Source organism: Bactrocera tryoni, chromosome 3 (assembly GCF_016617805.1).
Source record: "Bactrocera tryoni isolate S06 chromosome 3, CSIRO_BtryS06_freeze2, whole genome shotgun sequence".
NCBI lineage: Eukaryota > Metazoa > Arthropoda > Insecta > Diptera > Tephritidae > Bactrocera > Bactrocera tryoni.
In genome coordinates, this window is record NC_052501.1 from 78,632,738 (window position 1) to 78,649,783 (window position 17,046).

Sequence of the window (17,046 nt, forward strand, 5' to 3'; positions counted from 1 at the left end):
TCATATTCTTTGCAGAATTTCATTTAGTTAACAAATAATTACACAAATACAATAAAAATAACAACAACTTAAAACACAAAATGTACGATTTACAGCAAAATTATGATAAGTTTACATATGTATGGTATCATCTACTATACTCCTATGATAGGCGTGATTTCGAATAACATTGCAATTGCACATCAACCGGCTGCTAAGAGCCCAGTACACATATGTATATATGTTTCTATGCATGTATGTATGTATTTATGTGTGCGGATATTTAAATCCGCTTAAATGGTGGTTCAACTATAACTACTCGACCAGCGGTCAAATTACCATTGATTGTTCTAATATTTGATTACTTTTTGTTTTTGCTTTTTTTTTTTGTTATTTTTAGTCAAATGCAAATTCGTACGCTTTATTTTATTTTTTTCTGTTATATACCAACGTTGGGCCCATACACATACATAATATTGCGTCACAAAAGCGAGCGCATAATTAATTAACACTTTGATATGCCCATTTCTAATGTACTCGTTTGTTTGTATGTATGTATGTAGGTAGGGATTTACGTGTCTACGTAAGCATTGGCAAGTCAAATGTTTGGATTTACTAGAACGCTAATGCTTTATGGTTGCTATTTATGCGCTTCACTTTTCAGTCGATTTATCCAAGCACTTTGTCTGCGCTGCTCCACTTGTGCAATAATAGTTTACTCTTTTTTTTTGTTATATTCTCTAATATAGCATGTACGTATGTATGCATGTATTATGTATGTTTGTTAGATCTTAGTACTTTCTGGTTTATTTTACTCCCGAGTAACAGTAGTTAAAAGTATATCAAACGAATCATTATCATCATGAAAAAATAGTCTACAAAATGTTACACATTATAATAAAAAAAGCGTTTGTTTAATAAACTGAAATACGAGTTGGAGTTGGAGTTGGAGCTGGTGCTTTTTCTTCTTCTGTTGCTGCGGTTTCTGCTTATACTGCTCCCCCATCATCAACGTCATCATCTGCAAATGTCCTGTATGTCCTTTGTATATTTGCTAGTTGGATCCATTTGAGACTTTGGAAATTGGATTGCTACCCGTTAATATGTACAAAGATTTATTTCCATCACGTTCGCTGCCATAGATTTTCCCTGCTTTCCGTGCCATAGAGCCTAAAAGCTCTTGTGATTTTTTATGAGCCGACCGTAAGGAGAAAGCCCACTCTTTTAAGCCGATTTCATCCTGCAATAACAAGTTAGTAGAAATTATATATTTAAAGACAAGTTATATATACTATATATATGTATATATTGGGTAGTCGAAAAAGTCTTTTCGTATTTTGTCAATGGCAAAAAGTCGACCAAAATGGTACATATTTGTTTATTTAATTATTGGTATAAATACAAAAAAAAGAATAAGTTGAAGTTTGATTAGAAATACGAAAAGACTTTTTCGGCTATCCAATATATACATATGTGTATATATATTGTGTGTGTATGTACTAACTGAATTTGTAAGAATTATGCGTCCATCACGAGATCCATCGTTAACTCGAATTTGTATGCATTGTTCGCCTTTGTAATGTATGAAATCGGAGGAAATGTCCTCGATTTGGTCCATAAAAATCAACTCTGGCTTATTGCTACCACTCTCTGAGTGCATCTCCAATCTTTGAAATATGGCATATATGCAATCATATAAATAACGGTTAAATATTAGCAAATATGCATGCGCTTACCGATTTGGATAAAGTTTAGCGTATTTGGTTTGCCAGAGCGAAGCGAAAGAGCCGCCCAATTTTTTTATATAACCATGTAAAATGCAGTCCGACTCCTTTTCGTCCGCATCGAAATGCTGCTTTTGTTTGGCTTTTTTCTTTTGCTCGATTTTATCTGTTTCAATGTTAACACTTTCGAATACTGTTTCGGCGATTTCCTGTTGCCACCTGCAAACAACACCAAATTATTATACAGTTCAGTTATACATTTTATGAATGTGTTTGTGTATTTATTTACCTTTCGGAAATTGTAAGTGGAAAGAATTTGTATAGCTCTTGATCGCTATCCGTTAGCTTAATGCCTTTCGTATCCTCCTCATCGAAGGAGCCAATGTCGAAAGCATCGGCGGCATTAACTTCGCCTCTCGGTGGTATTAATGGCGGTGTATATTTTTGAACATAGACTTGGTGCCAATCGATACCTGAGAAGAATGGATGCATCTTCACTTCATCCGCACTATATTTTTATTAATTTTTTTTTTTTCGAAATAAATAAATGATATATTAGCATTAATGTTAGGAGCTTGAATTTATTTAGGATTCACTTACCCATTACCCATGCACCCCAGTCGCTTTTCAACCTCACGCTGTAGCAAGGAATCCAAAAGACTTCTGAGTTCGGGTGTAAAGCAGTCGGGCAATTCAACGTTCTATTAAAAATGTGAAATATATAAAAAAATCGATTTTTTAAGCATTGCACTGATTTAAGCATACATAAATTTATATATTGGATAGTCGAAAAAGTTTTTTCGTATTTTGAAAATAGCTGTCGTTGCAGTCGATTTGCACTGAAGAAAGTTTTACACTGATGGAATAATGTCTCAAGCGAAAAAATCGCAAAAAGTGGTTAACCAAAATGTTACAAATGTTGAAAAAATAAGTTTAAGTTCGATTAGAAATACGAAAAGACTTTTTCGACTACCCAATATAATTCAATATCATTATATTTGTAAATAGTTCGCATGACAGTCGGTTCTAAGGGTGCCCACAGAGTGAATACTCGATGCAGAGCCAAAAGTAAATCCACGCTTTGCTTGAGAAAATGTACTCGGCTCGGCTTTAAGCGTTCACTCTGAGGGCGCACTAAGTAACCGAAACGGACTCGGATTTTTATACGGCCAAGGACTGTCAACTTGACACCATTCCTCGCAATTACTTTAGCAATATTTTCTGTCGCTACAACAAAAAAAAACACATATTCCTGTAATTCAAACTCACCATAGTCAAGGTCATTCGATCGATTTCGTGTTTATCTTTTGTTTTGTGCTGTCTAAACGGTGAATGACCCTTAAGCAATTTGTACAGCATACAGCCGAAACTGAACCAATCGGCACATGAGTCATAGGCAGTGCCTTTTGAAAGCACCTCTGGCGCCATATAGCCATGTGTGCCTACCGAGGCGTGTGGTTTTTTACGCGAAAAATCACATGCCAAACCCAAATCCGATATACGAATGTGCCCATTTTCGTCGAGTAAAATGTTTGCAGGTTTTAAGTCTCTGTAGACAATAAAGCGTTTGTGCATGTGTTCCAAGCCCAAAATTACCTACAATGAAACTGCGTGAGCATAACATAATAAAATATGAATTAAATTGAGCACAGTACCTCAGCTGCATAGAACTTCATCTCATCCTCATTGAACACACCGTGCTGTGAAAGATGGTAATGTAAATCGCCGCCATTCATCAAATCAAGTATGAAGCACAGCTTGTCGGGTGTATGAAATGCATAGGTCATGCAAACAATGAAAGGACAATCCATCTGAAAAGCGAAGCAATAAAATAATAAACATATAAAGTGTATAAAATGTAATTTATTTTAACATTTACCCCTGTGCTCACTGCTTGCAACATAGTTCGCTCGTTTAACGCCAGCATTTCACCTTGTTTCATTTTGATGCGTTTCTTGTCCAAACATTTCATGGCATACATTTTGCCGGTGTCAGCTTTTCGACAGCCGTACACTTCGCCAAAGCCACCGCGTCCGATAATACGGTGTACACTGAAGTCGTTCATGGTCAACTATACATGGAAATCGACAATATATAAATATTATGTACGAAAATTAGTATACAAAAGTAAGGAGGTACCTGTATGTTAAGCTCCAAGTTCTTCCACTGGCAAAAACGTGTGAATTTGTCGCTATAAGGATAAACTTTAGATATTGCACATACTATATTTTAGCAAATAAATGTTAGCTTACCTCTCTAAGAACTTTTTGAACGGCTTTCCTTTTAGGTGGTTGAAGATCTCCTCGATATAAGGCTGTAAATTTAATTACAATGAAACCAGGCAACTTTTTAGAGAAATATGTGCAGTATAAATTATTACCTCAAATAAATTAACGGGTACTTCATTTTTTAAAAGATATTTCTGTACACTGGCTACAGCTTCTTTGGAATATTCCTATACAATTATATAATAAAAAAATATTTAAGTTAAAAATAAAACAATTTAAAGTTGCAACTTACGTATGTGTGAGAGAGCATTTCTTCCATGATAAAATTGTCATATATTTCTCGTGCTAATTCTTTACGCTCTTCGTAGCTTTCCGTTTTCTCAAAATTTTTTATCTGCAAATAGTTTTTAAAAAATATTTTCCAAATGATAATCTAATATTTATTTAAATATATTATTAAGGGATTACATGGGTTTACGGGTTTCAAAAAATCGTTTTTATTTATTGTCTTATTAAATTCTAAAACACCTATAGAATATTGTCCTAAAGTTGATCCGAGTAATAGTTTCGCAGATACAGCCTTGACAACTTGTGCGCTCGAGGCTCGGTAGGCTAGGTGCGCCGTCTTTAAACGCGTTTTTCTCGAAACTGTGTTTTTGAAGTCGGTTGGCAAGATTTCTCGAGAACGACTCAACCTGTCTTCATAAAATATTACACAGGTCATTGAGATACCAGTTCTTAAAGACTTGGACGAAGCATTTTTTTTTCGATTACAACTATTTGAAAAAAAATTTCTCGAAATTTTCATTGAAACTTTAATTTTTTTGTAAAAATGTATGCCAAAAATCCAATTTTCAGTTTTTTCCTTCGTCCAAGTTTCAAGTTAAGGTTTTAACTAAAACACGTATTTTTACGTTTTAGATGATCATGTAAGGAGTTAAAAAAGGGGCGGTTCTTTTTTCCGAGGGGTTACCGGATATAGCGTCGTAATAGCGGAGTGTAAAATATTTTTTCCCAAAAATTTCATTTATATTATACAGATCGGATCACTATAGCATATAGCTGGCATAAAAACTTGTTTGGAAACTTTTTTGTATCTGTAAAACGAATTATTGCCTCGATGCAGCCGAAGTTAAGGTTTTTTTCTTAATTTTTATATACTATATTGTGCTAATTTTTACAACAAATAAATAACAAAATATTAAGTCTTTTTAACCAACCTGTTCATAAAATTTTAGCTGCTGTATTGGTTCCTCGGAGTCATTTTCACAAAAGTCTTTGAAGAGCAAATATCCTAGAGAACAAAAATACATATTAATCTAAACAAATTGGACATATAGATCATAATTGTAGTGCTTACCTAGTATTTGATTAAATATTTTATGGAAATTCAACTCGCTCTCCTTTTCCAAATACTTATACATTACGCTGCGGACACTGTTTAACATAATTATATGACGATTAATACAAAATAATATAATTAAATTTCATTTAAAGTTATTTTTATAGTAACATACCACCTTGAAACTCAGTCACTGTTTTAGCAATGGCTTATTAGCAAACATACACACGCAAAAACTTGAGATGAATACAAAAATAAAATAAAAATTCATTTTTAAGGAGTATGATGGTGTGCTATACGGTGTTAGTTAGAAGCATAAAAAATCAAATAAATTTTTGAAAAAATTGTTATAATAGATTTTCCAATACCGTTTAATTTTAACGTCAATATGCTTACGAATATAACATAAAAATCATAAATATAAATGAACTAAAAGCAAGAAAACAAAGAGGCATTTTTTTAATTATTTATTACAGTTTATATAATATATAACTTAACATAATAAACAATAATTTTTTTATGCAGACATATGTACATATATACATACATGCATACATTCTCATAATGTATTAAATATGGTATACTTATGTAAGTAAATAAAAGCGTCTTCAGAACTCCTAGCAATTGTAACGTACATACATATATTTTAAACACTTTAAAGAATTCCTTATCTCACAAACATACATACATACATACATTTTTGTGATAATGCGTACAAATGAAAGTCCATAAAGCATTACAAACAAAACAATTAAGTACAACTATTTACAAATACACACATATAGTGATAAGCCACAAAAGTGCATCCAATTATGTAATCCAATTATACATACTTAGATACATACGTACAATTTTGATTATGTGTGAGATTTTATTGAACCCTATAACGATCCCGACAATACATTTGTACATTTGTATCCTTTACTATATTCAAAAAATATCCGATACATAAATATGTACATACATATGCACATATATTCGCATTAAACTTTTAAATTTTTATCGTGATTCAAACCTCATATACATATTCATATTATTTAAAACGTACACCACAGAACCATGACCTAAACAACTCTAAAGGACATGATCGTACTACATACGAAGATGGTAAGGGGAGGGATAAGTATGGTTTTCAAATTTGTGTTTACATTTTTTTTAATTAAAATTTCGAAAACCCCTCTCGGCGTTGCTTGGAGAAAACTATTATCTTTACAATTGAAACTTGATTTTTCGGTTTCGTATGAACAGTACCGTTATGAATGGCACCGCAACTCTTTTTCCCAAGGCACATTCGAATAATTGCGGCCATGGCCGTAATTTCTTATATTTCTTCGTAAAAATTTACATATGTAATCGAATTTGTTAGTTGAATGTATCATTGATTTTAATAAAGAGAGACGTGCCTGTTTTTGCACGAATTAAACGTACTTTAAGAAGGATCATCTTTTTTGTATAGTGAACTCTCATGAAGATGCTATTTTCGTAAACAGGAGTGCGCTTTCATATCCATTGTGATAGTTTCTAAAGATATGTATATGTATATACATATATACATACTTCTGTATATACATATACTTATATATGCCATTTATCCTTTGTAAAATCCACATATACATATACATTCTTACATACTATATACTCGTATTTACATACAAACAATAATATGTAATATGTATTATCAGTAGCGAAGCGAAAATATTTTGTTATGAATGCAGCAGCTAAATGCAACAACACTGATTATATGAACTTGATACTCGAATAAATTGAGACCACCTACGACACACTGTGTGAGTAGGAATATAGAGATATAGAAGTGTATGTTATGCTTTTGGCGTATAAATATATGAGTATGTGTATATACAAAAATATGTTTGGATTTACAGTAACTACAGGTATTTGTAGATATTTATACATACTTGTATATAGATTTTTGCATGCATTTTTATCAATTTGTGCATCATTGAACTTCTGAAGTTTTCGATTATCAACTACTGGACAATTGTATATGTAGCTAGTTTTTTTTCTAAATGCCTACACCAGCTGTATGCACAATTGTGCAAAAATAAATGTAAAACACGTACGTGTATATATGCCATACAAAACAGAGATAGTGGGTACTTTAATTGCTAAACAGCAATACAAAATGAGCACACAAAATATATACCCACATGTATAATGAAATGAAATAAAGTGTATACAATTGAAATTTTCGATTAGTTAGTCAGCAAAATCACTTACATACATACTACATACAGACATATATTTCTGCGTATTTTGTTGTGCAGTAAATGTTGAGGAATGGAAATAAAAGAAATTTTAATGTGGCTGCCAGTGTGCTTTGCATGCTGAATTGGGCGTATTTTGGGGGAATACTACCTGCACTAACTTCCAGTCATTCATATAACGCTACTGAATACCTACATATGTATACACACACAAACACTTACCTGGGGTCAGGCAAAACAAGCCTTTTGCTAGCTCTTGCTGCTGGTGTGCATTTGGATTTCTCCATGGCCATCAGATAGCTGACATCCGCCAGCACAGCTTCCAAATCCGCCATGTTTATGCGTGTTTGGTGTTCTTTCCTTCGTTCAGGTGTACTATGTATTAATCCACTTGCTATAAATTCCTTTTCACTTTCTTCTCAGTCCCGATTCAAAAATTACGAATACGAACACAACACAACGTACCTATCGAAAAGGTACCGACGACGACGATCTCCCAACAAATGAAAGAAGACGTTGCATTTCTTTACATGTTTGCCAATTATTTGATTTTATTTCACTTCATATAGATTCCATATGTATTTGATTTTGCACTTATTAGAAAATTTCATAGACTATTGTAAATCACAAATATTTGTTGCAAATTAATTTCAAACTATACAGCACACTCAATTGACAAAAAGAAAATATATATGTGTTTTAAACAGCTAATGTGTATCAATACAATACATCCAATCAGAATGGGATACTAACTTCGCAATGTATCAAGTTGAGAACGTGTACATATGTAGCAATGGCATTTGTGTGAGCGCATGTCAAATGCAGGGTTGCATGCAATGTTGAATTTCGTTAGTTTTTATTGGAACTAACTAAGGGTTAACGTAAATAAATTGCTTTTTATTATTAATTTTTTGGAAAAAGAACAGTTTACAAACTGTAAAATTGTTACAAAAACATAAACAACATAAATAAATTTGGTAATAAGTTGATGTTAACAAAACAGAACACACAAAAATAAGAAAATTTGTGGAGAAATACTCAAAAAGTTTTCCAAAATCTGGCATCTCTTAGAAATAAGAAAGCACAGTGGCATAAAGAACAGATAGTAAATAACAGTACACAAAATTTTCAATATTCAAAAAATTATTTTAAAACAAATAATTCGTAACTGATTTATAATACCTTCCTCATTCCCACACACACAAAACGAAAGTCAATCGCACGTGTACATTATTCAATTAATAATTTTTTTATTTTATATTCTATATTTCAAATTTACGATAATACCATGCAATTAAATTAATTAATTTAAAACCTTTTTGTGGCTGAATGGTGATATTTTTTACTTATATAACTACAATATTTATAATTTGTGATGCCATTGATTATGTTGCGCACCATTTTGAGGATAAACGGACGAGTGTACAGGATTACATTGCTCATTTATAGATGTTGGCGCTATTAATGGTGACCAATGCATTTGGTGGTATGGATTGGTGCCAATCGGTGCTGACGAACCATTGCCATATGAATTGGCAAAATGTGGAAAATAATGCGGATGGTTGTACGAACTGTAGGCGGCGTAGTCGGGAAAATGTGTGGAATAATCACACGGCGCTGACACATTTTGACCGCCACCGGTATGCATAAGGCTTGTGCTATTCTCTTGTACGGCACCAAATGTGTCACCAATAAGACTATGATTTTGATTCAAATTTTGTGAACTATGTGAAGTTTGCGCTAAATTACTATAATGTTCATTGTCTAAATTATAATTTGATCCGTACAGGTGTAGTTTTGGTTGCTGCTGCTGATGGAATAAAGATGTATAGGGCGATTGCGAGTATGGTGATTGATGAGCTGGAGCAGCAGCTGCTGCATTTAAATGACTATGTTTTAAGCTTTGATTTTGTGATGTGGACGATGATGATGATGCTGTTGATGCGGCTGAAGCTGATGAAGATGAGGATGTGGGCGAAGGCGTATAATCAGTTGGTATTGGCAACTCTTTTTGTAGTTTTCGTTTATTGTAATTACAGGTCTGAAAAGACTCAGTCGGTGTAGTCATCATGTCACCTGTGTGATTAAAAAAAAAAAAATAAACAAAGTCCGGTTTGAAAATTCACACTATTCACACATCGTTTTATTCTAATTACCTCTTTGATTCGCATACTTCGAAAGATCGGGTGGTGGCAGACCACAAAATGGATAATTACCTATTTGCTTGTAAGGATATGGTGCAGGATCCACCAATGGCTTATTATTATATTGTGGTAGACATTTTTGCTGCTGAGAAAGTAAACGTTTTCAAACTTGTGTTTCTTCTTTCGTATCATAAAATTAACGCATAAATACATACCTGATTCAAGAGTGTGTTTTGTGGTGGGTTATTCTTATCAAGGCCATGTTTTAAAGCATACATAGAATCCTTCTTTTCCTTCTCTTGCTCATGATGTTGGGTTAGTAATTGTTGCTGCTGTTGCTGTTGCTGCTGCTGCTGCTGATGGCTGCTCTCGTGCTTTTTTAAAGCTAAACTGTCGTCGACTTGCTGTGGCGGTTTCGGTGCCAACACTTTTTGGGCACTCCTCGCTGCATTGGTAAACTCCTGTTTGGTGGTATTATCATTTGTATGTGATGCGTAGACTTTCTCAATATTTTGTGGACTCGTTTTCTGCTCAACTTTTTTCAAATTGTCAAATTTGCTATTGATGTCATCTTTTTGCATTTGAATATCCGCTTTATACTGATTTGGCTGCACGAATTCCTTGCCTTTAGTTGGATTAGTTTCCACCAATTTTTTTGTATTGTTATTGGTACATTTGTCATAACCGGCTGATTTTTCAGTCGTTTCAGTATTTTGAGATCCTGGAAGTTAGTAAAATGTGATTATAAAAAATAATAAAACTTTAGCGATATTATATTGGTTTGTGCTAAAACCAGGGTTTATGTTTCTTGCTCTTTACCTTTAGCTGTACTGTCGCTTTCTTTTTGTTTCGCAGTTTCGGTTTTGCTCTCTTCTCCTTTCTTCTCAGTTGTATCGCCTTCATTTGTGATATCAATCACTTCATCCTTGTCCGTCTTATTCACTTCTGCCGCCTTGCTGGACGTTCGAATCGCAATAATTTTGCCACTCTCCAATTGCATATAAATGCCTTTTGCGGACTTTAAAACCATAACACGCTGTCCGGACTTTAAAATTATATTCGATTTGTCATTCGAATGTGTGGGTATAACAACGTCTGTGGGGAAAAAAACAAAAACATTGTATTCATAAAATCAAAATTGTATTAGAAAATGCAGTGTTTACCCAAAGGCAGTGTCATTTCTTGTGCCGTCATGCCTTGCCGCTGCCACACCTCAGCTGGTATCCAGCGTGTGGTACGTATGCCACCACTTTTGGTCGCCGTTGTTGTTTTTGTTGTTTGCATAGGTCGTATCTGTAAAAGTTTGTAAAAGATTTATGATATTTCAAATATTTTTCCACACTCCATTATTAATGTAGTGAATTTTTTGCATTGCTTATTTACCGACGCAACAGGACGCGTCACAATACTGCCGTCGTTACGCACAATGCGATACTGATTCTTAATGGGCACACTAAAGTTTTGTTTAACACTCGCCTTCTTCTCCATTTCATAGCCACGATGTGCTTGCCTTTTCTCAGCCTGTGACAGTTTCTTCTCTTTTCGGTCGATCAACAAGCTCTCGTGGAAGAATGGCTCCTTGGATAAGCCGCCTTTATGCTGTTCCACAATTTTCCGTATTAAAACATCCTCGAATGAATCGAGCGGTGTGGTGAATTCCGGCACCTCTGACTGACTCTTATCATCATCGTCATAATCATGACAGAGATTGGTGATGTCTCTGATCGAGAGGTGCGCATCGGGATTACACTCATCGACGACTCGATCGGACATGCCTTGTTTCTTAATTTGTCTATCATATATTTTCTTTTCTAAACACTTATCCATTACAATTCTATAAACGAAGCATGGCTTTCTTTGGCCATAACTAAAATGAATAAAAATTGCAAATCGAATGGTTAATATATTTTTCCCCTTATATTTTGTGTGCACAAAACTCACCGGTAAATTCTATATACTGCTTGTGTATCATGACAGGGATTCCAACTTGCATCAAAAACTATAACACGATTCGCGCCGACAAGATTTATGCCTAGCGAGCCGGCTCTAGTTGAAATCAAGAACAATTTTACGTTTGTATTGGAATTAAATTCATTTACGAGCCGTTCACGTTCTTGCGATGTAGTAGAACCGTCCAGACCTAGAAGAGCGTTACACAAACAATAAAACTTTATAAAATTATGCTTAAATATTAAAAATTTAAGCACTTACGAAAGTACGATACGCCACGCCCCCAGCACATATCCGAATCCGGCATACGTGTCATTTGCAAAAATGTCTCTATTAAGTTTAACGTTAATAGACTCTGACTAAACAAAAGCACTCTATCGCCAAGTTTGACACTCTCGTTTAGTATACAAAAGAATATTTCCATTTTAGGTGAGTTTTCCAGCAGACCCGGTCGGTATTTCTTCATCAAATCTATGGCCCATTCATGTAGTGTGGTGTCGTCTGATTTCGCTTTGCCAACATCTTTTTCATTGCCTACAGAATTCGTACTGGTTAACATTTTGATATCCTCGATCAAGGCATCTGTATTGCCGGTTGTTGTTGCACCCTCACCATTTGCATTTGCCAGCATAGAATTATCGCCTAGTGCCTCATTTTTAATGACCGGACAGAGTGTCATATCTATATCGGTTTCGACAGTTTTGATTTCCTTCGTATCCAAATCGACGATTTGTGAAGAGCCTGCTCCTTCGGTGGCCTCGTTGGGAGTTTCTTCGGCACGCTGTGGCACCATACCGACATAGTTCGGTTTCGATAATGATTCAATATTATCGCTCACTGTTTGATAATTGAAATAATTTACGTTGGACTCTTGCCAATAATTATTGCCATTTCCACCCAAATAAGAGGGTACATCATTTTGCTGTTGATTGTAGTGATCCGATAGCAATGAGCTGGAAGAGTGTATCAAGAGCGTTAGTATGGCATGTAAGAACTCTTAAGTTAACTATATTTTGATTATTATAATTCATATTTTTTACAATTTTATACAAATATGCACAGTCATTTTAAAATTGATGCTTTTTTAACATTTTTTCCATTTTTTCGTTTAGAATTATTTTTTTTTTTATTTCTTTTATAATTTTTATTTTTTTTATTTTTTTCAGCTATAAATAACTGCTACTAAATTGTTATGCCTATAATGTTGCATACTTCTAGGCGCATACCAATATATATACACAATATTTTGTACGTCGTTGCATACTTCTAGGCACCAAACAAATTTAAAATATAGGTATTTGTAAATTGTTGCATATATCAAGGCGCAAGGCCAATATAAACAAGATTTTAGTCCGTAGTTGCATATTTCAAGGCGTTAAGCAAAACATAGAACATTTTTCATAAAAACTATCACTAACCTATTCATCAAGTTGGAAAACTCCGTATTCGGTTTGTTTGCCATCAATGCCTGACCGTCACGCTGTGTCATATCTGTTGGCGATTGTTGATCCACCTGCTTGCACTCTGATGCCGGCGAATTAGCTTCGGAACTAAGATCTTCTTTGGGTTTGACATCTTGACACATTGGTTCATTAACAACGGCATCGTCGGTTGGCTTATCTTCCAGCGTCGTGGATTTTTCAACGTCACACACCGGTGTAACAATAGTTGTTGTTGTAGTGGCAGTTGTTGTTGGTTCGCCAATAACTTCGGTTTCCTCCATTTCTAATTCCAAGTCAATTTCCTTTCTTTTTAAGAAACTATACAACACATCAGGATGATTCCATATCTTACAACAAACAGCAAAGGCTTTTAAAGGATTAGGAACAGATTTGGTACGCACTATATCATTCATGAATGTATCGTAAAGTTGACGTTGAAACGTTGTCATACGCGTTAATATAACATATTCTAGTTTTTTAGGTAGTGTTTGTTGCAGCACAACATGTGAACGACGTTGTACAAAACCCAAAAGCAGCGAATGTAACACATGCGCCCGATAGCGCATCAATTTGTGATCCTCCGGCGTTGAGTCAATACATTGGCCATTTTGTATGGGTCGTTCGAACATATTACAAAACTCATTGCGTGTACCCAGATAATTGGGACGCACAAAATCCACCATACACCAATACTCTAACAGATTATTTTGTAATGGATAACCAGTTAATACAATTCTACGTCGTGTGCGTATTTGTTTCAGTGCAAGTGATATGCCGGCATGTGCATTCTTAATGCGGTGACCTTCATCGCATATAACCAAATCCGGACCGGGCTTGACTAATGCCTGATGTACACTCTCCATTAAACGTCTATTCATTTCTGTGCCGCTGCGTTCACAATTGCCCGCTTTATTGCTGCGGCGTTTACGTGTCGACATCAATTTTAATGCCAGCAAACGGAACAATTCATAGCCTATTAGCAGCACACCACCTTCTTCGGCCCATTTAAGTATAACTTTGGCACGTGCACTCAGTGTTTTATGCTGATCGTTGAGTATGAAAACGTCAAATTGCCTCGGGCGTATATGTTCTGGATTATCGGAGTATTTCGGTAACCACATATTGAATTCGGACACCCAATTTTGCAACGTATTGATGGGCATAACACAGAGCACTGTTTTGGATGGTGTATGCCGCAGGAAGATATCACAGAAACAAATCACTTGTAGCGTTTTTCCTAAACCCATTGAATGCGAGAGTATACAACCGAAACCGCTGGAACTTTTGAAACGTTTCGTTGATTCAATTATGTTATCGAAAAGAAAACGCACACCGCCAATTTGATGTGGTTTGATTGTGCGTGCTATTTGTGGCGCTACGAAAATGTCATCTTCACCCTCAGGATGACCGATATTCACTAAAACACGTCCTTGGTCATCGGCCACATTGTAAGCATCTTTGACATGTAAACCGCTATTGCTCGGATCGTCTACCTCTTCTTCATCGTCTAGCTCCTCTTCATCGTCAGATAGCATAATGCAATCGTCTTCTGAGGAACTATCTTCTATTGTCACCACATCACTGATAACTTGTTCCTCTGCGGGTTTTACAGTATCATCATCATCATCATCATCATCAATAGGTGTTGGCGATATTGGTTTAACGTCTTTTTGTAAAACACTTTCAGTTTCTAATTTACTAGTAAGCTTTTCGTCGTCATTAATAATTGGTAGCGCTTGTGGACTGGCATTTTGTTCGGATTCTGTTAAAGTTGTGTCGACTTCTTCGAATGGTGTTTCACTGGTGACCTTTGCAAATGTGGTGCCACTTTGTAACAGGGAGAGTACTTTATTTTGTGTACGCACAAAACTTCTATTGACCGCGGCTTGACGTTGTGTTTCACGTATGATTTTCTGTTGTTCAGCAACACGTGCCAAACGTTCAGATTCCTCACGTTGTGCTGCTAGTGTATTCGTATCCAATTGGTTTTCATCGAAGACATCTCGTATATTTTTACGCATGTTAGCAGTCTTTTTCTCTTCCGCAGACATGTTAATGCTACTTGATTTCTTTGCCTCTATCATTTCATCATTTTCGGAGTCTTTCTTTCTTTTTTGCCCAAAGTGGTCACTCGGCGGATAACTGTTACTGCCAATACAGGGGTAACTTAATGCGTCAAGTGCGCTGGTTTGTTGTTTTAACATATCCAATGATTGTTTAGCGTTCATATCGTTTAAAAGCAGTGATTCCTGGTTTCTTAGATACTGCGCATAAGGATCTTCCGGATTCATGCCTGTAATTTCCGGTCGCAAAAAAGGTTGGAATGGTTCTACGGGCCTATTCATAGCAGGCGGATTCAATGCAGCATTGTCGTTGTACGTATCCATATGATTTTGGGAATCCATTATAATTTTCTGTGAAATATTAAGTATATTAGTGGGCACATGGACAAAAATATAATAATTTAAAATACTTATGAATGACGAATCAATATTGACTATTCGCTTGACGATTTAACATTTAAGTGGCCCATTAAATACGGGTATTAGTAGTACATATAACCAACAAAATTATTAAGTATATACATAGGTATAATATATTTGTAAATGACATGTAGGTACAATATTTCGTATCAGCACTTGAAGCAAACACAAATCTTCACGCATCTGCTTTTGCAAAAGGGCAATGAGTTGTAGACACCGTCACATTAACACAGTCATAAATATGTAATCACACACATCTACATGTGTAAAGTGTTACTGCTTACGAAAAAGGAGTGCCGGAATGAAAAATTTATTAATTATATTAATCCTTTACATCTTTTGTCATCTACATATATCTATTTAAGCACATTAATGATTCAGTCGTGTATCACATAAAGATCTTTGTATTAGCATCACAATTTAAGATGTAGCTGTAGGTATGTGCACTAGAATCTCTTCAAATAAAGAGTATTTGTAGGGTAATTTAAAACCGAAAATATATGTGAAGAGTTGAAGGAATATGTAGTTTCTTTTGTTTTTGCACAGAATACTATATTTTTTCTACGTTGAATTCAAGAAAGCACGGCAAAATGAAAATTTTCTTTCACATACATAATTGAAGATACATATGGCCGTACATAAGTAAATCTTAACTTCGCTTTCCACCGCATTCTAATCATAATATACACACATTATGTTAATACATATACTCGTAATAACATTTATACATGTAACTGCAATAAATTTGTAGATCTCATCTATATTTATTATATATATTTTTTGGTTCATTAATAAATGAACTGTCGAGAGACACTTTATCCATTCGTTGTTTATAAACAATTAATATTATCACCTACTTTACAATAAACAACAAATTATGTACCTGTTATTCACAAGTGTATTTCATAGATCTATTAGTATGTGAAGTTTATCCACATATTCAACAATATATACTTAATCTTATAGTCGTTGCAACATTTTAATACTTTATACTGAAATTATTCAACTTATTGTAAAACATTTTCTCAATTTAAATCAATTACAAGCAGAAAAATAGGATATCTAACGACACTGCCACTCTTTTCTTTACACCAAATCAACTGTTGACAGATGTGTATAGCTGAGAACGTATAAAAGGAAAACACGGAATCAAGTACTGGGTGGTTGCATGTCAGAAGAAAATCTTAGACGTCCGGTAAATATCGATACCATGAGAAATTGTAATCTTTTATGTTAAATACTGTTATTATTATATGTGTTTTAAATATTTATTACCATAAAAGGTAATTGAAACTCGAATCAATCCAAGATGGTGATGACTGTGACTTTAGTTTAACAGCTCCGTGATGAAATGAAATACTATCTGTAAACTGAACATTTCTTTCTTATAAAATTGTATTCATGTTATGTCATGTTCTCATAATATTTATGTCAATCATCAGTTTTCAAACTTAATTTAAATTAAATCTGCATAAATGATATCCCATTTAAAAGAATAACATTGACTTAACATACACAATCAAATATTG

General features: G+C 34.5%; 2 protein-coding genes across 5 annotated transcripts; both read right to left on the reverse strand.

Moving 5' to 3' along the window:
- LOC120771008 (G protein-coupled receptor kinase 1) lies at nucleotides 1-8,220 on the reverse strand. Its single transcript, XM_040098773.1, has 15 exons — nucleotides 7,721-8,220; nucleotides 5,292-5,368; nucleotides 5,152-5,225; nucleotides 4,224-4,325; nucleotides 4,084-4,158; nucleotides 3,956-4,017; nucleotides 3,843-3,894; nucleotides 3,583-3,774; nucleotides 3,359-3,514; nucleotides 2,973-3,299; nucleotides 2,304-2,404; nucleotides 1,993-2,211; nucleotides 1,716-1,922; nucleotides 1,484-1,646; nucleotides 1-1,219 (listed from the first exon to the last, which is right to left on the reverse strand). The coding sequence occupies exons 1-15, from the start codon at nucleotides 7,831-7,833 to the stop codon at nucleotides 1,034-1,036; spliced, it is 2,106 nt and encodes a 701-aa protein (XP_039954707.1). The 5' UTR covers nucleotides 7,834-8,220; the 3' UTR covers nucleotides 1-1,033.
- Nucleotides 8,221-8,758: 538 nt separating this feature from the next.
- LOC120770514 (helicase ARIP4) lies at nucleotides 8,759-16,583 on the reverse strand. Of its 4 annotated transcripts, XM_040098051.1 has the most exons (11): nucleotides 16,401-16,583; nucleotides 13,011-15,448; nucleotides 12,205-12,545; nucleotides 11,854-12,126; nucleotides 11,584-11,782; nucleotides 11,026-11,509; nucleotides 10,806-10,935; nucleotides 10,462-10,737; nucleotides 9,858-10,363; nucleotides 9,655-9,787; nucleotides 8,759-9,574 (listed from the first exon to the last, which is right to left on the reverse strand). In XM_040098051.1, the coding sequence occupies exons 2-11, from the start codon at nucleotides 15,437-15,439 to the stop codon at nucleotides 8,862-8,864; spliced, it is 5,484 nt and encodes a 1,827-aa protein (XP_039953985.1). In that variant the 5' UTR covers nucleotides 15,440-15,448; nucleotides 16,401-16,583; the 3' UTR covers nucleotides 8,759-8,861. The 4 variants fall into 4 exon arrangements, with proteins under 4 accessions (XP_039953985.1, XP_039953986.1, XP_039953984.1 ...); XM_040098052.1 differs by having other exon boundaries at nucleotides 11,119-11,509; nucleotides 11,854-12,545; XM_040098050.1 differs by having other exon boundaries at nucleotides 9,655-9,784; nucleotides 11,854-12,545.
- Between the last annotated feature and the right edge of the window lie 463 nt (nucleotides 16,584-17,046).

Excerpts from the sequence above, each read along its gene's own strand:
- LOC120771008 (XM_040098773.1), bottom strand. The coding sequence starts at position 7,833 with ATGGCGGATTTGGAAGCTGTGCTGGCGGATGTCAGCTATCTGATGGCC. Across the intron at positions 4,159-4,223 it reads AAATGCTCTCTCACACATAC|GAATATTCCAAAGAAGCTGT; the intron begins GTAAGTTGCAAC and ends ATAATTGTATAG. Across the intron at positions 1,923-1,992 it reads CCACTTACAATTTCCGAAAG|GTGGCAACAGGAAATCGCCG; the intron begins GTAAATAAATAC and ends TGTTGTTTGCAG.
- LOC120770514 (XM_040098049.1), bottom strand. The coding sequence starts at position 15,439 with ATGGATTCCCAAAATCATATGGATACGTACAACGACAATGCTGCATTG. Across the intron at positions 12,546-13,010 it reads TTTTCCAACTTGATGAATAG|CTCATTGCTATCGGATCACT; the intron begins GTTAGTGATAGT and ends ACACTCTTCCAG. Across the intron at positions 9,575-9,654 it reads GAAGTATGCGAATCAAAGAG|GTGACATGATGACTACACCG; the intron begins GTAATTAGAATA and ends TTAATCACACAG.